This window comes from Protomyctophum bolini, assembly GCF_963924005.1.
Source record: "Protomyctophum bolini genome assembly, chromosome: 8".
NCBI lineage: Eukaryota > Metazoa > Chordata > Actinopteri > Myctophiformes > Myctophidae > Protomyctophum > Protomyctophum bolini.
In genome coordinates, this window is record NC_137869.1 from 533,912 (window position 1) to 559,679 (window position 25,768).

The following is a 25,768-nucleotide window of genomic DNA, read 5'->3' on the forward strand; positions in this document are numbered from 1 at the left end:
CCGGACTAATTTAATTAATTCCACCTGGCACCTTGAAAATACTTTGTGCAAAACGCAATCATAACTTGTGGTCCGTTGAAAAAAAAAAAAAAAGCTTGTTTTGACGGACAACGGGAAAAAGGAGCCTTAAGTTCACTTGGGTTTCAAATCCAATCCATTTTTTCCATAATTTTTTTTAGATTACAGGCGTGAACACAGGGGTGTCAGTGCAATGGTGTGGGCCGTGGGGCGAGACTGCCCCCTGCTGGTCATAAGAGGTCATTGACCATGAATGCATTGAGCAGATGCTCTGTGTGTTACGTCAATTAGCCCCGCGGACCCCCGTTTGAAAATATATGCAGGCCAGGGACCCCCATAAGAGAAGGTTTTTACGTGACATGCATTAGTCTACGGACCCCCAATATAATGGCATTTCTATCTCTGGGACCCCCAATTTATATTGTAAAAATCAATGTTAATTTAACTCTCAGAGTTACAGACCCATGATAGGGGTCCATTTGGTTCCAAACTATCTTTTAGCTGGGGACCCCTGGAACTCCCTCAAGGACCCCTGGCCCTGGGGGTCCCCGAACCCCACTTTGGGTTTGCAAAAACACACTCATTCACAGAAGTACACTTTTAAAAAAAAGTTGGGGTCCGCGGGGCTAATTACTGTCATTTTTGGGGGTCCCTGACATGAAAGCTTAAGTTGCACACGCACACACCCACACACACGCACACGCACACGCACACACCACGCCCCCTCCCCCCCCCCTCTCTGCTGCGATCCTTCCTCCCTCGCTGTAAACAGAGCGCCCAGACCCAGTGCGCATGCGCAGGAGTCTGTGTGTGTGATAATGGAGGAGTGTGTGTTCTCTGCGGAGTGACCGCTTTGTTTTTATTTATTTAACAGTGTTTATAAACACTAAAACTCACCTTAGAAACACATCAGCACATGTGAAAACATCCTGTTGTGTCACAGCCTGCAGGTAAGACTCAATACTTTATACTAAAACACTCAATACTTTAACTTATTGCCTGGTTTTCGTCCTTAACGTCCCGTTCATTTATTTATTCGGCTCAGTTTGTTTGAGCCGCGGACCACCATTTAGCCCACTGGTTCCCAAACTATTTCACGTCAAGGACCCCCAAATAAACACTAATTATCCCACGGACCCCCCATTTGAAAAGACATGCTATGCAGGGACCCCCATAAGAGAAGATCTTTACGGTATAGCAGTGATTCTCAACCTGTTTAATTTCAAGGACCCCCCGTTTGACATGCATTAGTCTACCGTAGAAATGGCATTAAATGGGGGTCCGTAGACTGTCTACGGACCCCCTTTTAATGGCATTTCTATCTCTGGGACCCCCGATTTATATTATATTTATATTGTAAAATCAATGTTAATTTAACTCTGAGAGCGTTGTATTTGTTCACTCTCTGGGAACCACTGCTTTAGCCTCCGCTTCACCGAGCATGGACACGTTTGTACTAAAAACCAAAACAAGAAGAAAAGGTAACAGCAGCTGAAATACATAACTAGTGTTTACCACACAGTACAACTGAGAGACTTTCAGACTTGTAATGGACAACATAAACATGCACCTAAAAGGTGATCCTGGCTGTGCTGCTATGGTGGAGAAGTGTGTTTTACAGTTTAACGTATTATTTATGAGTTGCCTCCAATGCTGACCAATTTTGATTTATATTTCTGGTTTAATTTATTTTACCTGTATAATTTCAAAATAATTTGCAGTAGTTGGCTTTGTTATAGGAGGAGGATACTTTGATGAAGTAAACATTTATGTATTGGTTATTCATGCCCTCACAATCAAATCAAAGCCCCTTAGGTTGGTTGGTTGGTGAATTGTCCAGTTGTATTGGTTGGTTGGTTGGTCTATTGTCCTGTTTGTCCAATATAATAGTTAATTTAAATGCATTTCTGTTAAGTTTATTTTAGTTGCATAGTAGTTCTATTATAGTTATTATCATCATAGTCCTATTATGTGCTACTGAATCAACCAAAGCATAGATATGCTATGTGAGGGGCAGAATAGAAATGTTATTATTTTGGTTTTCGTATAGACACAAACCCGCATGTGTCCCACATTGTCCCACACAAACACTCTCTTTGTCCCACATCTGGTTAGTTGGGATCTGGTCACCCTACTCTCAGACCCATTTGAGCCACGGAACCACCATTTGATGACATTTAGCCTCTCAGACCCATTTGAGCCACGGAACCACCATCTGATGACATTTAGCCTCCCAGACTCAACTCAGCCCCTTTACCAACTTGCCCCCGCGAAATATTTTAATGCAGTTAACAGTTAATGTAGTATTTCCCTCCCTCTCTGAAATCTGAAATTATCTTGTATACACATTTATTTGATTTGATAAAGCAGTCGATCTCTATACTCTGTACAATTAAGAAGGAATAACCTGACACAGAGTCGGTTACTGCTCAATTAAGTTAATTTAGGACCATTCTATCAGTTAATTTATTAAACACGTTTCTTCCATGATGTAGCCCATGTTTTGTAATGGCATCATCCTATTATGCCCGTGGATTATACAGAGTGAACTTAACAATGATACATTTAATTAATATGATAATACCTTTTATATATATATAATCACCAACATTAACCCATTCTTACCTGAGATCAGATTCTAAAAATGTCTTCTACATCCTGACAGTTTTCTGAAGAAAAATAAATAGCAGATCTACAAGCTCGTAGCGCGCCACCTACATCTGATATTTCCGGGTAGGCGGGTGGCTGCATCTGCCTGTCGCACAACATGAACTGAATGTTAACCCATTCTGACCTGAGATCAGATTCATGCGAGGTTTCCACTGGACACACACTGGTCTGATTAACCCATTCTGACCTGAGATCAGATTCTAAAAATGTCAGTCGTTCTTCGATTTTTCAAAAATAGCAGACCTACAAGCTCTTAGCGCGCCACTCGGTGGCGCGCTATGAGCTTGTAGATCTGCTATTTTTCAATAGCTAAAGCACAACATAGTGCTAACACCAAAACGGGTTCCAGTTCAGAATGGGTTAATTACGTTTATTTTTATTTTTATTTTATTGATATTTAATGTTTCGTGGTTAGTACGAGTTGAGTCACCACCAGCTGAGCTTATGTCAACGAGGAATCTCAGGAACGCAATGTGTTGACAGCTGGGCGTGACGTATATTATTAGCAGCGACATTGCCTTCATATGTAGTTTCAAGGCCACATTGATTCCATTTTCTCCAGAAACTGGCTGTATCAAATATTAATGAACATCATTAACGACACACAGCCACCCCCCTGACAGAAAGGCCGGGGTGGTCGGTTTATTTTTCAAACATAGTTCTTATATGAAGCGATCTAAAATCCCCCTATGGGGATTTTAATGCAACTAAAAAAAATACATGAACCTGTGTACTGGCGCCCTCTACTGAAAGTGACATCAGACTTCGGTGCTCTATTGGTTCCTGTGACGAGGTCATGTGATGTGTTCCTTCAACAGTGCCAGGATGACCTCTGACACGGCGCCAAAGGTCATGACCTTCACACCCTCCAAGGAGGAGGTCAAGGTCATGACCTTCACGCCCTCCAAGGAGGAGTTCAAGGACTTCCCTCGCTATGTGGCCTTCATGGAGTCTCAGGGGGCGCACCGGGCAGGACTGGCTAAGGTGAGGATATTATTACTATTGTTGTCTCCACCAGGCCGAAGGCATGGGGAGAGAGTATGTTTTATTGTCTCCACCAGGCTGAAGGCATGGGGAGAGAGTATGTTTTATTGTCTCCACCAGGCTGAAGGCATGGGGAGAGAGTATGTTTTATTGTCTCCACCAGGCTGAAGGCATGGGGAGAGAGTATGTTTTATTGTCTCCACCAGGCCGAAGGCATGGGGAGAGAGTATGTTTTATTGTCTCCACCAGGCTGAAGGCATGGGGAGAGAGTATGTTTTATTGTCTCCACCAGGCCGAAGGCATGGGGAGAGAGTATGTTTTATTGTCTCCACCAGGCTGAAGGCATGGGGAGAGAGTATGTTATCGTGAAAATGCGCCACAAATCTTTGAACAAATATTATTTTTTTATTGTCTCCACGAGGCCTAAATGGGTTAATTGTTCTCCAGGTCATTCCTCCTAAGGACTGGAGGCCCAGGCAGAGTTACGAGGACGTTGGTGACCTGGTTTATTCTGTGTCTCTTCCAGGTCATTCCTCCTAAGGACTGGAGGCCCAGGCAGAGTTACGAGGACGTTGGTGACCTGGTGATTCCTGCTCCCATCCAGCAGGTGGTGACGGGCCAGTCTGGTCTGTTCACTCAGTACAACATCCAGAAGAAAGCCATGAGCGTCCAGGAGTTCCACACCACCTCTGACCTGGACAGGTTAGTTCCACATGACCTCTGACATCACATGACCTCTGACCTGGACAGGTTAGTTCATGACCTCTGACCTGGACAGGTTAGTTCATGACCTCTGACCTGGACAGGTTAGTTCCACATGCCCTCTGACATCACATGACCTCTGACCTGGACAGGTTAGCTGTATTACCTTAATAAACATGGTCATGAATACTTTCTGCTTCCAGTCACTAGTTTAAAGTCTCATTTCTCATGTCATAATATTCTTTTTGGAGAATTATGGTCCCATTTATAAAAAGAATGACCATAAAGTCGCATATGTTCTGAGGGGCGTGGCTACCGTTACAGTCTATGAACGGGAGCCACCCCCGTTCAGTCAAAATAAAAACCAACGAAGAAGGGGGGAAGTCCCGCCTCGTTGTCTGGGCCAGCCAATGGGCCAGCTGGGCCCAAACGGATCTAGAAATATGGCGACTTACAGTGCAAGGAATTACAGGCTTCATTTTACGTCCATGTTACAATTTACAATTTACAATTTAGGCATTTAGCAGACGCTCTTAATCCAGAGCGACTTACATTAAGCAAGAACAAAAGCATGGGAATACATCACATAAAAACATTCATCATGAAACATGCGTAAGCTAAGAAAGTAACAGTGGAATATCTATATAATGAAATGTATACGTATAAACTCTACATATATACTACTATGCTATACATATGTACTATGGCGTGCTATGACTATATACAATGCAATTCTAGTGCTGTCTACATAACATGCTATAAGTCTGTTTCAAATGCTATCTAAGTCTACAGAAGTGCTATCTAGGGTAGAGTAAGTGCTATGGGCCATGATGGAGTCTGAAAAGGTGGGTTTTCAGACTACGGCGGAAGATTGGGAGTGATGCTGCAGTTCTGACTGCCATGGGAAGTGCATTCCACAGTTTTGGAGCCAGAAGGGAGAAGAGTTTGGGACGTGTGGAGCGTTGTTAGACCCGGGGAACGCTTTGTCCATATTTACTACAGTCTGTGGGTCCGTCACATATTACCGTCCCCCCTGCAGGTTCCGCCATCCTCGCTATGCAGACTTTGACGAGCTGGAGAGAAAGTTCTGGAAGAGCCTGACCTTCAACCCGCCGCTGTACGGACCCGGGGTCAGCGGGACCCTCTACGACGCGGTGAGGGTCTTTATTTAACCCATTCTGGACGGGAACCCCTTTTGGTTATTTAGCATCATGTTATGCTTTAGCTATTGGAAAAATAGCGGATCTACAAGCTCAAAGCTACGAGCTTGTATAGGTCTGCTATTTTTGAAAAATCGAAGAACGACCGACATAGAAACATAGCTTTTTCAGAAAACTGTCAGGATATAGAAGACATTTTTAGAATCTGATCTGGTCTTTAAATATGTCTCTTTATTTATTGTTACTGTACATGATGAGTAAGGCTGTCACGATTCTCGATACGAATCGAAGTTGAATCGAAATTGACGTTCGATTCAATGTATCGAAATGAGGCTCCGAATCGCGATGTTTTATGTTTTTACTTCCGCGAGCGGCCGCGCCATTCCGCCCATGCGAATGCATGGAGAAAAAAAAGAGACGAAAAGCCAGCTGTATCGGAGCCGTGCCACACACACACAGTCAGTCACACACACACACACACACACACACACACACACACAGAGAGAAAGAGAGAGAGAAGAGAGGAGTTGACAGAAGTGAGAGAACGAGACCGCTGTTGCGTTTCACATGGCCAGTGCTGTTGTAGACAGCGGCGACGACGATGATACACGGAAATAAGTGTGGAAAAGAAGACGAGTGCCGTATCCCAAAGGCAACACGTCAAATATGGGCCAGCATCTTAGCAGACATCACAACCCTAACCGCAAGCACGGGAGCAGCGCATGTCGGACCATCGCTTTTTCGCATCGCAGCGACGGTCCCCCCGCTGCGGAGCGGACCGTTGCCCCGTCGGCTAGAATGCTGTCGGAAAATAGTGTGCCTCCCAAAGACAACAACACAGCCAACTATATTCTAGATTCTTATAGAGAAAAGCTCTCAGCTAATTCGCCCCGTGCAAAACAATTAACGCACGGAGTTGCGGTCTGCATAGCTGCAGACATGCGAGCACTTTCAATGGTGGAAAACGCTGGCTTTCAATATTTAATGAGAGTTGCAGAACAGCAGAACCACGTTACAAAATGACATGCAGGTCGCATATGACCACGCGTGTGTTGCCTGGCATGTATGATAAAGTGAGGGCACAAATCACTGAAGGGCTGAGCCATGCAGATCAAATTGCACTAACAACAGATGGGTCTATATACTATTTGTCTTTATTTTTCTTTCTTTTACTTACTTAGAGCTTAACAAGAATGTTACAAGTCATCTCATCTTAAAGAAACATTAAAAAAATGTTAGGGCATAAAACCCAAAGTTGTTAAACCTTTTATTATTCTCATTCTGATTTGTTATTTATAGAAAATAAATGTGACTTATTGGGAAACAAGTGTTTTTCTTTACAAACCAAGATATTGGCCTAAATTATAATGAATATAGCCCTCAATGCTGAAAAAGGAGGTTTTTAAAAAATTGATTGAAAAAATTGAATCAAACATCGAAGCAAATCGTGAGCTTCAAATCGAAAATTGAATTGAATCGTGGACTAGGCGAATCGTGATAGCGAATCGAACATCGAATCGAATCGTGAGCTGCAAATCGAAAATTGAATTGAATCGTGGACTAGGCGAATCGTGACAGCCCTAATGATGAGTACAGTAGCGTATTGTTACTGTACATGATGAGTACAGTAGCGTATTGTTACTGTACATGATGAGTACAGTAGCGTATTGTTACTGTACATGATGAGTACAGTAGCGTATTGTTACTGTACATGATGAGTACAGTAGCGCGTCCCGTGGATGCAGAGGTTGTTGGTGTATACCGTTTTGACTGTGTCTGTGTCTGTGTGCGTGTGCGTGCGCGTCTGTGTCTGTGTGCGTGTCTGCGTGTGTGTGCGTGTCTGCGTGCGTGTCTGCGTGTCTCAGGGCGTGACGGAGTGGAACATGTCTCGTCTCCACTCCATCCTGGACGTGGCGGCGGAGGGTGTGAAGGGCGTGGCCGCGCCTCGCCTGTTCTTCGGCATGTGGAAGAGTGCGTTGGCCTGGAGCACCGAAGACATGGACCTCTACAGCCTCACCTACCTCCACCACGGAGAGGCTAAGACCTGGTAGGTACAACACACTGAAGACATGGACCTCCACAGCCTCACCTACCTCCACCACGGAGAGGCTAAGACCTGGTAGGTTCAACACACTGAAGACATGGACCTCCACAGCCTCACCTACCTCCACCACGGAGAGGCTAAGACCTGGTAGCTACAACACACTGAAGACATGGACCTCCACAGCCTCACCTACCTCCACCACGGAGAGGCTAAGACCTGGTAGGTACAACACACTGAAGACATGGACCTCTACAGCCTCACCTACCTCCACCATGGAGAGGCTAAGACCTGGTAGGTACAACACACTGAAGACATGGACCTCCACAGCCTCACCTACCTCCACCACGGAGAGGCTAAGACCTGGTAGGTACAGCCTGACCTACCGTCACTACGGAGAGACTAAGACCTGGTAGGAACAACGTCTAGGCCTAGTAAAACGTCTCCAAAACGTTTGGCTCTGGGGGGACGGGGGGACGGGGACGGTTGGTCAGTAGACCCGTCCAGTTCTGCTGGAGTACATTCGGTGCTCTGGAGGTAAACTTGGAGCCCTTTTGAAGCTATACTTGTACATCTTAAAGAATCAGTTCCTGACCTCAGTCCAAGTGAACACCTCAAGCTGACGGTCTATCTGACGTCCTGGCTGTTATCAGAGATAACCCTGAGGGCCAGCCAGGAGGTCTGACGGTCTATCTGACGTCCTGGCTGTTATCAGAGGAAACCCGAGGGCCAGCCAGGAGGTCTGACGGTCTATCTGACGTCCTGGCTGTTATCAGAGGAAACCCTGAGGGCCAGCCAGGAGGTCTGACGGTCTATCTGACGTCCTGGCTGTTATCAGAGGAAACCCTGAGGGCCAGCCAGGAGGTCTGACGGTCTATCTGACGTCCTGGCTGTTATCAGAGGAAACCCGAGGGCCAGCCAGCCAGGTGTGCTCCCATTACACCTGGTTGTTTTTGTCCCTTCATTTTTCAATGCATCGAGATGGCATTCGGTTTCCGCTAAACATAAGTGGTCCATTAGTCCAGTGTGTGTAGGCTACTGCATTTGAACAGTGACTTAGTGTAGTTCCTGAATTTCACCGGCTACCACCAGGCAGGGCTTAGAGCTAAACTAGATAAGTGTTACAAGACTTTGTCTGTGCCAAGACTGTCTGTGGACATTTAAACACATTCTGGGCGGGAACCCCTTTTGGTGTTAGCATTATGTTATGCTTTAGCTATTGCAAAATAGCAGATCTACAAGCTCGTAGCGCGCCACCAAGTGGCGCGCTATGAGCTTGTAGGTCTGCTATTTTTGAAAAATCCAAGAACGACTGACAACGAAACATAGCTTTTTCAGAAGACTGTCAGGATGTAGAAGAACATTTTTAGAATCTAAAAAGAGTCAAAATGGGTTAAATAAGACAATGTTTAAATTGTAATCACCTAATCCACACAGCCCATGATCTCTGTTGCTGTGTTATGGGAATGCATTTGATACAGTATTTTAATGCATTTTATACAGTATTTTAATGCATTTTATACAGTATTTTAATGCATTTATACAGTATTTAATGCATTTTATACAGTATTTAATGCATTTTATACATGCATTAAATACTGTATAAAATACAATGCATTCATCAGATACTCTTAATCCAGAGCGATTTACATTAAGCAAGAACAAAAAGCATGGGAATACATCACATATATAAAAAGCATTTATCATGAAACATGCATAAGCTAAGAACGTAACAGTGAAATAGCTATATAATGAAACTATACATATATACTATACTATGCTATACATATGTACTATGACGTGCTATGACTACATACAATGCAATTATAGTGCTGTCCACATAACATGCTATAAGTCTGTATCAAATGCTATCTACCGTAAGTCTAAAAAGTGCTATCTAAGGTTTGTAGGGTTCAATCATACTTGCAAGATATGGGGGAGCCATACCTTTGGTTGCTTTGAATGCCAGCATCAGTTTTGTATTCTGTGCGGGCAGCGACCGGGAGCCAGTGGAGGGAGCGGAGCAGGGGGGGGGGAGACGTGTGAGAATTTTGGCTGGTTGAAGACCAAGCGAGCTGCTGCATTTTGGATCAGCTGGAGAGGCTTAAGTGCACATGCTGGTAGGCCAGTAAGGAGGGAGTTACAATAGTCGAGTTTTGACAAGACATGTTGTCTGGATTAGGAGCTGGGCTGACTCCTGGGTGAGGAACGGTCTAATTCGTCGTATGTTATAGAGTGTGAACATACAGGATCGAGTGACAGCTGTGATGTGAGTTTGGAACGAGAGCTGTATGTAATGTTTATATTGTTGTAAACTGAAGACTAATTTCCATTTTATGTAAATTGAACGGACAATAAAGTTGTTTATCTCGTGTTGTTTTAGGTATGTTGTCCCTCCTGAGCATGGGAAACAATAACGTTGTTTATCTTATGTTGTTTCAGGTATGTTGTCCCTCCTGAGCATGGGAAACGGATGGAACGGCTGGCTAGAGGTAGGATTGTACAATACAAAATTAAACAAATTAAAGTTATTTATAAATAAAAAACCTGACCCCCCCCCCCCCCCCCAGAGCTAAAAAGATCCCTAAAACAGTCCCTAAAAAGTCCCCAAGAGCTAAACATCAGCCACTTAATGCTGGTGAGGAAACCTCAGCTGTTGTAAAGTACTTTACTGCCATCTAGTGTCTCTTATTTTAACTGCAGGGTGGAATTCATAGCAAAGTGACTTTAGCTCTTCTGATTTCTATGTATTTTCTTACACCTCTCCACACACACACACACACACACACACACACACACACACACACACACACACACACACACACACACACACACACACATTAACTTGTGGTTCCCTTGTTTTGGCGTGCAGGGTTCTTCCCAGGAAACGCTCAGGGCTGTGAGGCTTTCCTCCGCCATAAGATGACCCTGATGTCCCCGTCCGTTCTGAAGAGATACGGAGTCCCCCACGCCAAGGTACCCTACCCTAACCCCTAACCCCTAAACCCTAACCCTAAACCCTAAACCCTAACCCCTAACCGGAAGCATTTACAGAACTCATGATCAGAGCTTCCGTTGCTCCAGACTGTACGACGGAAGCATTTATATTTGACTCATGATCGGAGCTTCCGTTGCTCCAGACTGTATGACGGAAGCATTTATATTTTACTCGTGATCAGAGCTTCCGTTAGTCCAGACTGTATGATGGAAGCATTTATATTTTACTCGTGATCAGAGCTTCCGTTGCTCCAGACTGTACGACGGAAGCATTTATATTTGACTCATGATCGGAGCTTCCGTTGCTCCAGACTGTATGACGGAAGCATTTATATTTCACTCGTGATCAGAGCTTCCGTTGCTCCAGACTGTACGACGGAAGCATTTATATTTGACTCATGATCGGAGCTTCCGTTGCTCCAGACTGTACGACGGAAGCATTTATATTTTACTCGTGATCAGAGCTTCCGTTGCTCCAGACTGTATGACGGAAGCATTTATATTTTACTCGTGATCAGAGCTTCCGTTGCTCCAGACTGTATGACGGAAGCATTTATATTTTACTCGTGATCAGAGCTTCCGTTGCTCCAGACTGTATGACGGAAGCATTTATATTTTACTCGTGATCAGAGCTTCCGTTGCTCCAGACTGTACGACGGAACCAACCAGTTCCAAAGATATTCTGGTGGAAAAGGAGCCTGTGTGTGTCAGAGGCTTGAGGATTATGGGGTTGTCCGAGTGTAAAGCAAAGCAACACACTGTTCAATCGGCAGTCGGTCTATTTGGGGGAGAAGGTGCTTTTTCTACCCATGATTCTCTTTGGGTGTTAATGGTGGTAATATGAGTTCACGTGTTGATTATTATTCTGTACATTTAGGGCTTGTTTGGACTCGAGACAACATGATGTTTGGAGAAGCAACTGAAACATATTTGTGCCCTTGATAATGTATTTTACAAATGTGAAGAACTCAAATAAATACATTTAAATGTACGTGTGTGTGTGCGCGCGTGTGTGTGTGTGCGTGCGTGTGTGTGTGTGTGTGTGTGTGTGCGTGCGTGCGTGGTCTCCAGGTGACCCAGGAAGCAGGTCAGTTCATCGTGACCTTTCCGTTCGGTTATCACGCCGGCTTCAATCACGGATTCAACGTTGCCGAGTCCGTCAACTTCGCCACTCAGCGATGGATCGACTACGGCAAGCAGGCCTCACTGGTGAGCAACGATTAGATCCACACACACACACACACACACACACACACACACACACACACACACACACACACACACACTGGTACGCAACATGTTAGATCTACACACTCCAGAGGGCCACTATAGTTCCACACTCACTCCAGAGGGCCACTGTAGTTCCACACTCACTCCAGAGGGCCACTGTAGTTCCACACTCACTCCAGAGGGGCCACTATAGTTCCACACTCACTCCAGAGGGCCACTGTAGTTCCACACTCACTCCAGAGGGCCACTGTAGTTTCACACTCACTCCAGAGGGCCACTGTAGTTCCACACTCACTCCAGAGGGTCCACTATAGTTCCACACTCACTCCAGAGGGCCACTATAGTTCCACACTCACTCCAGAGGGCCACTGTAGTTTCACACTCACTCCAGAGGGCCACTGTAGAGCGCCGCAGTCCCGCCCCCTTTCAGAAAAGCGAGTGGCCCAGGAAATGAAACCCCAATGCATTCTTCCATCGGCACTTCTAATACAATTTATTTAAAGACTGTTACGCCGCGGACAAAGCCAACTCGGATCGTGACAAATCATGACAATGAACACAATGTTTTGGGCCGATCAAATAATTTATAAGACGAAAAACAAAACAAATAGTGTTGTCTCCTGACTTTCTTTTGATTGATTTGATCGGCCCAAAACATTGTGTTCATTGTCATGATTTGTCACGATCCGAGTTGGCTTTGTCCGCGGCGTAACCGTCTTTAAATAAATTATATTAGAAGTGCCGATGGGAGAATGCATTGGGGTTTCATTTCCTGGGCCACTTGCTTTTCTGAAAGGGGGCGGGACTGCGGCGCTCTATTGTTCCACACACACTACATTGCATATTACTGTCATAGCAAAAATAGTGCTATTTCACCATGGCTTTTTTTTAGGAAATAGATATTTGTACATTTAAAAACTGTGTGCATTGGTGACTATAACTATAATCTGACTGATCATACAAAATAGGGAAGAAATGTAATCTTATCAACTAGTTAACTAGTTAACTAGTTAACTAGTTCCAACAAGGTGGATTCTAGAGCTGGGCGATGTGGTTTCAAATGAATATCCCCATTATTTAAAAGGGTTGCCTCGATTTATCTTTGCTTTATTTTTTACATTATACAATAAAATAGTGAAAATAGCAGATCTAGAAGATCCCCAAGTACAATACAAGCGTAGCGGCATGTGTGTCTACTCTACACTAGGGCACTAACGACTTGATATTTTTCCAAGACGACTTGTCATCAGACAGTAAAGTCGAAGTTGAGTCGATTTATCGTTTTATGACGCGGGGGACGCTGGGGGCTTAACAGCGGCGGGTGGAGGTGCCGGTGCCGGTCCGCGGGACAACGTGCCACTGGTTCTACGCCAGAGGGGAATTACAAGTTTAAAAATCCATTTGAAAACACAAAGAGAGAGGACAAACTAAACACCAGCCCTGGTGGCCGTTGCGCGTTTAGAGCGCGACGCTCAATCACCCGTTGGAATGCAAAACGCTTGCCTTTCAAGGCAGGCTGCCTTTATATCCTACTTTATACCCTACGTTCACTGACTGATTTATAAACGGCTTGGAGTCAGTGTTACTTCCATGTTGCGTATAGCGCTGTCCAATGTTTACCGTTCATGTATGCTCTGCGGGCAGCAGCAGCAGCTGTAGGCTATTTTGGCATGATCGCGTTAATGAAACCAAACGCTACACACGGTACCGGTACAGGATTATTATTTCATGTCAAAATGAAAATATGATGTTATCCAGGTAGGACAATATAGAACACACATAGGTCTATTATTATCATCACAGCAGCCAGCAGCAGTTTGGCACATCATCAGAATACAATCTGCATTACCTTCCACGTGAACCTCCTCCTCCTCCAACAACTCGATAACGTTCTCATGTTAGTTTGTTACTTATTTTCTGAGCCATGCAAATAAACAACAACCCGCACTGAGCGGAGACGGAGAGGTTCATGTGCGCCGCGCGTAAAGCTAAACCAGAAACGGCACAGTCATTATTGCGTCAGCACGGATGTATCCTCGGAAACCCAGACGTTTTATTTCCAGCACGGAGGTGAGGGGGATATCGTTTGGGGATAAAGTTTGCGCGCTTCCATCCGTTACTTCTCTGACACAGAGAAGTAACAGATGGAATTTGTTCAAACTTCATATTCAGCCAGTCAACAGTGGGACACCGCGCGCTGAGAGCCACACGTATGCTGCAGTTGGTTTTTAATTAAGGGCGCGTTCTGACTAATAGGCGAGTGCACTCCGGTGCATATATGCAAAGGGAAAGAATGACTTCTGTCCGTGACAATAATCAATGCTACAGTTTGAATTCTGTACATACGCACACAAATATGATATGGGGAAATCTTTTTTGTTTTTTGTTTTTCGACTTCTCCTAATCTGAATCGACTCGTGGTAATGAAGTCGATAAATCGATTTTTTTGATGAATGCCCTACTCCACACCAAACCTTCCTGCAGAAAATATCTGCGAGGCTGTGTGAGCTTGTAGATCGTCTATTTTCCCAGACTCTATTTTCTCTAGGGTTCATATGGTTAAAGAATAAATGTTGAAGCCTCTCTCTCTCTCTCTCTCTCTCAGTGCACGTGTCGCCAGGACATGGTGAAGATCTCCATGGACGTGTTTGTGAGGAAGTTCCAACCTCAGCGCTACAAGCTGTGGAAGGCTGGGAAGGACCACGCCCCCATCGACCACACTGAGGTACCCCCTCCCGAGGCTGGGAAGGACCACACGCCCATCGACCACACTGAGGTACCCCCTCCCGAGGCTGGGAAGGACCACACGCCCATCGACCACACTGAGGTACCCCCTCCTGAGGCTGGGAAGGACTGCGAGCCCATCGATCCCGAGGCTGGGAAGGACCGCCCCCCCATCGATCCCGAGGCTGGGAAGGACCGCCCTGTGTCCATCGACCCCGAGGCTGGGAAGGACCGCCCTGTGCCCATCGACCCCGAGGCTGGGAAGGACCGCCCCTCCATCGACCCCGAGGCTGGGAAGGACCACTCTACCATCGACCCCGATGCTGGGAAGGACCGCCCTGTGCCCATCGACCCCGATGCTGGAAAGGACCACTCTACCATCGACCCCGATGCTGGGAAGGACCACTCTACCATCGACCCCGAGGCTGGGAAGGACCACTCTACCATCGACCCCGATGCTGGGAAGGACCACTCTACCATCGACCCCGAGGCTGGGAAGGACCGCCCCTCCATCGACCCCGAGGCTGGGAAGGACCACTCTACCATCGACCCCGAGGCTGGGAAGGACCGCCCCTCCATTGACCCCGATGCTGGGAAGGACCACTCTACCATCGACCCCGATGCTGGGAAGGACCACCCCTCCATCGATCCCGAGGCTGGGAAGGACCCCTCTGCGCCCATCGATCCCGAGGCTGGGAAGGACCCCTCTGTGTCCATCGATCCTGAGGCTGGGAAGGACCGCCCCTCCATCGATCCCGAGGCTGGGAAGGACCGCCCCTCCATCGATCCCGAGGCTGGGAAGGACCGCACCCCCATCGACCCCGAGGCTGGGGAGGACCGCCCTGTGACCATCGACCCTGAGGCTGGGAAGGACCCCTCTGCGCCCATCGATCCCGAGGCTGGGAAGGACCACTCTAGCATCGATCCCGAGGCTGGGAAGGACCCCTCTGCACCCATCGATCCCGAGGCTGGGAAGGACCGCCCTGTGACCATCGACCCCGAGGCTGGGAAGGACCGCACCCCCATCGATCCCGAGGCTGGGAAGGACAAAGCCACAGAGTACCAGCGGCGGCCAGCAGCAGATGAGGACCTGAAGGAGACCACCCAGCATCACACCCGGTCAGTACTCCAGGTTATGAATTAATGCTTTAGGATTTAGTTATAACCCTGCCCCCCCCCCCCCCCCCGCTTCCACCCTTGGATCTCCATATATGGAGCTGACCTGTTCTGACATTCCATAATGTTGATCTGACCTCATCAAACCCTGTACACTCCAGACACGCTCCATATCAATCCCCCCCCATGCCAAAGCACCAGCGCTCGCCCAGCAGTCTGCTGTCTCCCAGATGGATGCATGCATGCGGATGCTTACACGCATGCACACGTCCGCCTTCCTGCGTGAAAAGAGGGATTAACGGGCAATTATGGGCAATAAAACCTCAAGTTAGCGGTCTAAATGGTTTAATATAAACATATAGATATAAAAATAAACATTTTCTCTCTACAGAGCAGAGCGACGCCACGCTACAAAACACCAGCGGGTGGAGAGTCCACAGGGTGGCGCTGTGGAGCAACACACCAAGGTTGGTTTGTCATTGTATTTATTTTGGAATTATATATATATTCTTTTTCAAAAGGTTTTTTTTTTTTTTTTTTAGTTTAATTTAATTTAACACTAGTTATGCTAATGTCGTGTATCCACGTCTTTTAGAATCTAAACCACGTCGGTGCCTTGGACGTGTAAAGGCGTTTTAGGTCCTTTTTATTGATATCAAACCATTATATAAAAATCTTTAAAAATAAAAAGTCTTCAGCGATCCTAGACCGGTTTCGGCACACTGACGTTCACTTCCTTGTTTACGGCCCGACAAAAGTTGCTCAGAAAAAGAAAATACATTTTGGAAGGTCGCTAATGGAGTGTGAGTGAGCGAGTGGCCCCCATTTTGGGTATTGGAATTTGGCTCATATCTACGGAGCTCTCCATGGTTTTTATCAGCAGCAACTCGTTTGGAATATTAACGACATGATCATTTTCCTGCTACAGAAACGGAAACGGCAGCATGGTGCAGCGGTGGAGACGCCACCACCAGGGGGAGCTAAACGGCAGCATGGTGCAGCGGTGGAGACGCCACCACCACCAGGGGGAGCTAAACGGCAGCATGGTGCAGCGGTGGAGACGCCACCACCACCAGGGGGAGCTAAACGGCAGCATGGTGCAGCGGTGGAGACGCCACCACCACCAGGGGGAGCTAAACGGCAGCATGGTGCAGCGGTGGAGACGCCACCACCAGGGGGAGCTAAACGGCAGCATGGTGCAGCGGTGGAGACGCCACCACCACCAGGGGGAGCTAAACGGCAGCATGGTGCAGCAGTGGAGACGCCACCACCACCAGGGGGAGCTAAACGGCAGCATGGTGCAGCGGTGGAGACGCCACCACCACCAGGGGGAGCTAAACGGCAGCATGGTGCAGCGGTGGAGACGCCACCACCACCAGGGGGAGCTGGGTCACACAAGGTCGCGGAAGAGGAGGAGGAGGAGGAGGAGAAGAAGAAGAAGAAGAAGAAAGCCAAGCCGAGCCTCAAGCAGCAGAAGAAGAAGACGGCGAAGAATGAAGTGTCCGTCACGCCACAGAAAGGTAGATTCACATTGACACTAATAGAAAGGTAGATTCACATAGACACTAACAGAAAGGTAGATTCACATAGACACTAACAGAAAGGTAGATTCACATAGACACTAACAGAAAGGTAGATTCACATAGACACTGACAGAAAGGTAGATTCACATAGACACTAACAGAAAGGTAGATTCACATAGACACTAACAGAAAGGTAGATTCACATAGACACTAACAGAAAGGTAGATTCACATAGACACTAATAGAAAGGTAGATTCAGGGCGTGGCCACATAGACACTGACAGAAAGGTAGATTCACATAGACACTAACAGAAAGGTAGATTCACATAGACACTAACAGAAAGGTGGATTCACATAGACACTAACAGAAAGGTAGATTCACATAGACACTAACAGAAAGGTAGATTCACATAGACACTAACAGAAAGGTGGATTCACATAGACACTAACAGAAAGGTAGATTCACATAGACACTAACAGAAAGGTAGATTCACATAGACACTAACAGAAAGGTAGATTCACATAGACACTAACAGAAAGGTAGATTCACATAGACACTAACAGAAAGGCAGATTCACATAGACACTAACAGAAAGGTAGATTCACATAGACACTGACAGAAAGGTAGATTCACATAGACACTAACAGAAAGGTAGATTCACATAGACACTAACAGAAAGGTAGATTCACATAGACACTAACAGAAAGGTAGATTCACATAGACACTAACAGAAAGGTAGATTCACACATAGACACTAACAGAAAGGTAGATTCACACATAGACACTAACAGAAAGGTAGATTCACATAGACACTAACAGAAAGGTAGATTCACATAGACACTAACAGAAAGGTAGATTCACATAGACACTAACAGAAAGGTAGATTCACATAGACACTAACAGAAAGGTAGATTCACACATAGACACTAACAGAAAGGTAGATTCACATAGACACTGACAGAAAGGTAGATTCACATAGACACTAACAGAAAGGTAGATTCACATAGACACTAACAGAAAGGTAGATTCACATAGACACTAACAGAAAGGTAGATTCACATAGACACTAACAGAAAGGTAGATTCACACATAGACACTAACAGAAAGGTAGATTCACACATAGACACTAACAGAAAGGTAGATTCACATAGACACTAACAGAAAGGTAGATTCACATAGACACTAACAGAAAGGTAGATTCACATAGACACTAACAGAAAGGTAGATTCACATAGACACTAACAGAAAGGTAGATTCACACATAGACACTAACAGAAAGGTAGATTCACATAGACACTGACAGAAAGGTAGATTCACATAGACACTAACAGAAAGGTAGATTCACATAGACACTGACAGAAAGGTAGATTCACATAGACACTAACAGAAAGGTAGATTCACATAGACACTAACAGAAAGGTAGATTCACATAGACACTAACAGAAAGGTAGATTCACATAGACACTGACAGAAAGGTAGATTCACATAGACACTAACAGAAAGGTAGATTCACATAGACACTAACAGAAAGGTAGATTCACATAGACGCTAACAGAAAGGTAGATTCACATAGACACTAACAGAAAGGTAGATTCACACATAGACACTAACAGAAAGGTAGATTCACATAGACACTAACAGAAAGGTAGATTCACATAGACACTAACAGAAAGGTAGATTCACATAGACACTGACAGAAAGGTAGATTCACATAGACACTAACAGAAAGGTAGATTCACATAGACACTAACAGAAAGGTAGATTCACATAGACACTAACAGAAAGGTAGATTCACATAGACACTAATAGAAAGGTAGATTCAGGGCGTGGCCACATAGACACTGACAGAAAGGTAGATTCACATAGACACTAACAGAAAGGTAGATTCACATAGACACTAACAGAAAGGTGGATTCACATAGACACTAACAGAAAGGTAGATTCACATAGACACTAACAGAAAGGTAGATTCACATAGACACTAACAGAAAGGTGGATTCACATAGACACTAACAGAAAGGTAGATTCACATAGACACTAACAGAAAGGTAGATTCACATAGACACTAACAGAAAGGTAGATTCACATAGACACTAACAGAAAGGCAGATTCACATAGACACTAACAGAAAGGTAGATTCACATAGACACTGACAGAAAGGTAGATTCACATAGACACTAACAGAAAGGTAGATTCACATAGACACTAACAGAAAGGTAGATTCACATAGACACTAACAGAAAGGTAGATTCACACATAGACACTAACAGAAAGGTAGATTCACACATAGACACTAACAGAAAGGTAGATTCACATAGACACTAACAGAAAGGTAGATTCACATAGACACTAACAGAAAGGTAGATTCACATAGACACTAACAGAAAGGTAGATTCACATAGACACTAACAGAAAGGTAGATTCACATAGACACTAACAGAAAGGTAGATTCACATAGACACTAACAGAAAGGTAGATTCACATAGACACTAACAGAAAGGTAGATTCACATAGACACTAACAGAAAGGTAGATTCACATAGACACTAACAGAAAGGTAGATTCACATAGACACTAACAGAAAGGTAGATTCACATAGACACTAACAGAAAGGTAGATTCACATAGACAGTAACAGAAAGGTAGATTCACATAGACACTAACAGAAAGGTAGATTCACATAGACACTAACAGAAAGGTAGATTCACATAGACACTAACAGAAAGGTAGATTCACATTGACACTAACAGAAAGGTAGATTCACATAGACACTAACAGAAAGGTAGGTTCACATAGACACTAACAGAAAGGTAGATTCACATAGACACTAACAGAAAGGTAGATTCACACATAGACACTAACAGAAAGGTAGATTCACACATAGACACTAACAGAAAGGTAGATTCACATAGACACTAACAGAAAGGTAGATTCACATAGACACTAACAGAAAGGTGGATTCACATAGACCCTAACAGAAAGGTAGATTCACATAGACACTAACAGAAAGGTAGATTCACATAGACACTAACAGAAAGGTAGATTCACATAGACACTAACAGAAAGGTAGATTCACATAGACACTAACAGAAAGGTAGATTCACATAGACACTAACAGAAAGGTAGATTCACATAGACACTAACAGAAAGGTAGGTTCACATACTGTAGACACTAACAGAAAGGTAGATTCACATAGACACTAACAGAAAGGTAGATTCACATAGACACTGACAGAAAGGTAGATTCACATAGACACTAACAGAAAGGTAGATTCACATAGACACTAACAGAAAGGTAGATTCAGGGCGTGGCCTCATAGACATTAACAGAAAGGTAGTCTTTGTGCTTTCTTGCACCTCTTAACACTCTGCTCTCCTTTCCTGTGTTCAGATCCTGCCAAGGTCAAACCAGAGGTCAAGGTCAAACCAGAGGCCAAGGTCAAACCAGAGGCCAAGGTCAAACCAGAGGCTGCCAAGGTCAAACCAGAGGCCAAGGTCAAACCAGAGGCCAAGGTCAAACCAGAGCCTGCCAAGGTCAAACCAGAGGCCAAGGTCAAACCAGAGGCCAAGGTCAAACCAGAGCCTGCCAAGGTCAAACCAGAGCCTGCCAAGGTCAAACCAGAGTCCAAGAAGAGCAGAGAATCCAAACTCCAAACGCCCAAATCCCAAAGCAAGACCACCGCCAAGAAGACCCCCAACAGGTACAGTAGACTGCTGCTGTCAATCACATTAACCCAACAGGTACAGTAGACTGCTGCTGTCAATCACATTAACCCAACAGGTACAGTAGACTGCTGCTGTCAATCACATTAACCCAACAGGTACAGTAGACTGCTGCTGTCAATCACATTAACCCAACGGGTACAGTAGAGCTGCTGCTGTCAATCACATTAACCCAACAGGTACAGTAGACTGCTGCTGTCAATCACATTAACCCAACAGGTACAGTAGACTGCTGCTGTCAATCACATTAACCCAACAGGTACAGTAGACTGCTGCTGTCAATCACATTAACCCAACAGGTACAGTAGACTGCTGCTGTCAATCACATTAACCCAACAGGTACAGTAGACTGCTGCTGTCAATCACATTAACCCAACAGGTACAGTAGACTGCTGCTGTCAATCACATTAACCCAACAGGTACAGTAGACTGCTGCTGTCAATCACATTAACCCAACAGGTACAGTAGACTGCTGCTGTCAATCACATTAACCCAACGGGTACAGTAGAGCTGCTGCTGTCAATCACATTAACCCAACGGGTACAGTAGAGATGCTGCTGTCAATCACATTAACCCAACGGGTACAGTAGAGATGCTGCTGTCAATCACATTAACCCAACGGGTACAGTAGAGCTGCTGCTGTCAATCACATTAACCCAACGGGTACAGTAGAGATGCTGCTGTCAATCACATTAACCCAACGGGTACAGTAGAGATGCTGCTGTCAATCACATTAACCCAACAGGTACAGTAGATGACAGATAATAACACTATGAATCTACAGATTATTATGTTATGACAGATAATAAAACTATGAATATACAGATTATGTTATGACAGATAATAACATACAAAGGAATGTTTGTCACATTGTATAGTGTGTGGTATTTGTGTTTGGTTGCCCAGTAATCAACATAAATACTGTACTTTGGCCAAATCGGCCGTATCTAATAATATTAATATTTATAGTAATAATAATATGAATTATTATTGTCATGCTCATTTAAACAATTCCAGAGAAAATGCTGGAAAATGTATGAACATTTTCAAACTGATTCATTTATGCAGAAGAAATTAAATGATTCTAACAGTGATGCAAACTGGTGCTATTATCTCAAACCCATTGTGGTTAACACGCCGAACGCCCGGGGTTATTTAATAACCCGGGGTTATTTAATCCATTCAATCAGAACACCCAGAGATTTATAGCAGCGCAGCACATTTAACGACGGACCGGATGTTATCCCGGAAGTGGCTGAAGTAGCTAAATTTAGCCAAAACACTCTAGCGACAACAACGGGAGGTATGATTAGTTCTACCGCGACTAGCGACGGGACCGCGGTGGGCCGTCTGACGCAGGATTTTTGCTTAGAATTGCGCGGAATGATTTAGATTAAGAGTTATTAACGTTTTAAGATTTCCGTTCTTGTCGGCTAAACGGTGGGGGGGGGACATTTTCGATGACGTCCAGCAACAGTGGCGCTCCCAGCCTGTGGAGCGATGCGATCGGTTTTGATGTCAATAATCTCCATTTTCTTTAATCAATCTTCGTCCTGTTAAGAAGAGTTATGATGTCATGGTTGTGATTGACAGGTCTGCCAGGAGGCGGAGTCCGCCCAGGAGGAAAGACAGAGAGCAGAAGAGTGGCTCCGCCCCTGAGGAGGCGTGTCCTGCCGATGCCCCTCCCACCCACCTCCAGGCCCCTCCCGCCCACCTCCAGGCTTCACCTCTGCGTTCCAAACAAGGTTTTTATTCTTCTCAATTAATTAATTCGTTTATTTCTATTTAGTTTAGTTATTTTTGTGGTTGCTGTAAGCCTTTCTATAAGCCCAAAGGTCATATTTCTGTCCTCTTTTCTAATTGGACAGCATAAGGTCCAATCAGACAGGAGTGACTTGTGTTTAGAGGGTATGCGACTATGCGTGTGACATCATCAAACCCGGAAGTTATGCAGGAACGCCTACTGAGTGGCAAAAAACTACTCTCTGGCCTCGACAGCCCAGACATCCACACAGAAAACTACTCTCTGGCCTCGACAGCCCAGACATCCACACAGAAAACTACTCTCTGGCCTCGACAGCCCAGACATCCACACAGAAAACTACTCTCTGGCCTCGACAGCCCAGACATCCACACAGTAAAGTTGTATTTGATTGCATTAAACGACGATGAACAACATTAAACTCACAACTAACTGTTGTCCCAGGGGGACCAGAGGGGGACAGTGAGGGACCCCCAGCGGTCCAGCATGTCTTCCAGAGGACGCTGAGCCCGGCCGATGTCCTCCATGTTCACAGCTACGCTAAGGGAGACTACAGTGATGGAGAGCTGTCACCTGACCCGTCTCCTCGAATCAGGTGAGACTACACTAAGCTTTCTCCTCCAATCAGGTGAGACGCCGAGAGGGGGTGCATACGTTGGTTAGACCAGAGTAATCTAGTAAGAGTCACCGCAAAGCAGGCGCCTGTGGGCTATAGTTCCACACATTGGAACTATCTCATTGAGACAAAGCGGGGTGCTATGGGCTATAGTTCCACACATTGGAACTATCCCATTGAGACAAAGCGGGGTGCCGTGGGCTATAGTTCCACACATTGGAACTATCCCATTGAGACAAAGCAGGGTGCCTATGGGCTATAGTTCCACACATTGGAACTATCCCATTGAGACAAAGCGGGGTGCCGTGGGCTATAGTTCCACACATTGGAACTATCCCATTGAGACAAAGCGTGGGGCTATGGGCTATAGTTCCACACATTGGAACTATCCCATTGAGACAAAGCGTGGGGCTATGAGCTATAGTTCCAAACACTGGAACTATCCCATTGAGACAAAGCGGGGTGCCGTGGGCTATATTCCAAACATTGGAACTATCCCATTGGCCTATTTTAGCGCCACCAGGAGGCCACAACCTGACCTGCCCTGGTGGAGACCTGTCCTATTATAGCGCCACCAGGAGGCCACAACCTGACCTGCCCTGGTGGAGACCTGTGCCCTGAGGGACACTTTATCTAGTTAGTCCATAAGTCCCCCAGTGGCAGGTTAAAACCAACCAAACTAACCAGTAAACCAACCAGTGGCAGGTTAAAACTAACCCGTGGCAGGTTAAAACTAACCCATACTAACCTGTGCTCCACTCAGGGAGAACATGCAAAGTGACAGCAGTGACAGCGACACCTTGACGATGGACGAGGAACGACCGAAGGTCTCTCTACCAGAGAGAGAGAAGAGAGCACTGAAGGTCTCTCTACCAGAGAGAGTGAAGAGAGCAGCGAAGGTCTCTCTACCAGAGAGAGAGAAGAGAGCACTGAAGGTCTCTCCACCAGAGAGAGAGAAGAGAGCTGCAAATGTCTCTCCACCAGAGAGAGAGAAGAGAGCACTGAAGGTCTCTCCACCAGAGAGAGAGAAGAGAGCACTGAAGGTCTCTCTACCAGAGAGAGAGAAGAGAAGAGTGAAGGTCTCTCTACCAGAGAGAGAGGTAAATATATACATAATGTTGGCCTCGTATTTACTAAATATTGAAATGTTTCAGTTTCAGGACTAGGAGAAATAACCTTTATCTAGTTAAATATTTAAATGTTTCAGGACTAGGAGAAATAACCTTTATATAGTTAAATATTGAAATGTTTCAGTTTACTGGGAGAAAATAACCTTTATCTAGTTAAATATTGAAATGTTTCAGTTTACTGGGAGAAAATAACCTTTATCTAGTTAAATATTGAAATGTTTCAGTTTCAGGACTGGGAGAAAATAAACCCAAACCTCCATGAATTCAAGCCAAGGCTTCACAGTCTTTTGTCTTTAGGAGGAAGCATTATGTTATGCTTTAGCTGTTAAAAAATAGCAGATCTCTGAAACAACATATTTTTTAGACCTGGAACAACATATTTTCAGATGGGGGTCCCTGAAACAACATATTTTTTAGACCTGGAACAACATATTTTCAGATGGGGGGGTCCCTGGAACAACATATTTTCAGATGGGGGGGGGGGTCCCTGGAACAACATATTTTCAGATGGGGGGGTCCCTGGAACAACATATTTTCAGATGGGGGTCCCTGGAACAACATATTTCAGATGGGGGTCGGCGGCCAAATACATATAATTCTGGGGGTCCTTGACGTGAAATAGTTTGAGAACCACTGACATAGAAACACAGGGTTTTCAGAAAACTGTCAGAATGTGTTGAAGCATGCTGTAGCAACTCATAATGTAATAACTGCTGATGATGTAATAAGGGCTCAAAAAGGCTCATAATGTAATAAGTTAAATGTAATAAAAACTCATAATGTAATAATCAGCTCACAATGTAATAAAATCATGAGCGCATAACGTAATAACAGATTTTTCTATAAAAGACGTGTTACGTTATGAGTTGCTACAATAAGGCAGCTCATAAAATAAAAGTTCATAATGTAATAATGGCCCATATTGGTGAGAAAAGTCTTACACTGTCATTGTTATTACCTCTGTTGACAAATGTAGACTTTCATATGGCCCATATAGTCTTAAACTAACCATGCTACTGGCCATGATATGGACATGATACTGACTTTATATTGGCCATGATACTGTTATGATACTGACCATGATACTGTTATGATACTGACCATGATACTGTTATGATACTGACCATGATACCAACATGATACTGACCATGATACTGTTATGATACCAACATGATACCAACATGATACTGACCATGATACTGACCATGATACCAACATGATACTGACCATGATACTGACCATGATACTGACCATGATACCAACATGATACTGACCATGATACTGACCATGATACCAACATGATACTGATCATGATACTGTTATGATACTGACCATGATACCAACATGATACTGACCATGATACTGTTATGATA

General features: G+C 44.9%; 1 protein-coding gene across 2 annotated transcripts in view; it reads left to right on the forward strand.

Moving 5' to 3' along the window:
• Window positions 1–826: 826 nt before the first annotated feature.
• Window positions 827–25,768, forward strand: part of LOC308319640 (lysine-specific demethylase 4A-like) — a 46,706-nt gene continuing 21,764 nt past the window's right edge. Inside the window, exons 1-16 of one of the 2 annotated variants that reach the window (XM_080769747.1) lie at window positions 827–968; window positions 3,507–3,672; window positions 4,199–4,374; window positions 5,414–5,528; window positions 7,400–7,581; window positions 10,018–10,067; window positions 10,448–10,551; window positions 11,644–11,781; window positions 14,408–15,645; window positions 16,034–16,109; window positions 16,571–17,162; window positions 20,556–20,698; window positions 20,735–20,865; window positions 22,481–22,632; window positions 23,094–23,244; window positions 24,029–24,365. In XM_080769747.1, coding sequence (XP_080625873.1) covers window positions 3,514–3,672; window positions 4,199–4,374; window positions 5,414–5,528; window positions 7,400–7,581; window positions 10,018–10,067; window positions 10,448–10,551; window positions 11,644–11,781; window positions 14,408–15,645; window positions 16,034–16,109; window positions 16,571–17,162; window positions 20,556–20,698; window positions 20,735–20,865; window positions 22,481–22,632; window positions 23,094–23,244; window positions 24,029–24,365 — 3,744 coding nt within the window. In that variant the 5' untranslated portion in view covers window positions 827–968; window positions 3,507–3,513. Of the gene's footprint in view, window positions 969–3,506; window positions 3,673–4,198; window positions 4,375–5,413; window positions 5,529–7,399; window positions 7,582–10,017; window positions 10,068–10,447; window positions 10,552–11,643; window positions 11,782–14,407; window positions 15,646–16,033; window positions 16,110–16,570; window positions 17,163–20,555; window positions 20,866–22,480; window positions 22,633–23,093; window positions 23,245–24,028; window positions 24,366–25,768 lie in introns of both variants that reach the window. The other variant, XM_080769746.1, reaches the window with a different exon arrangement.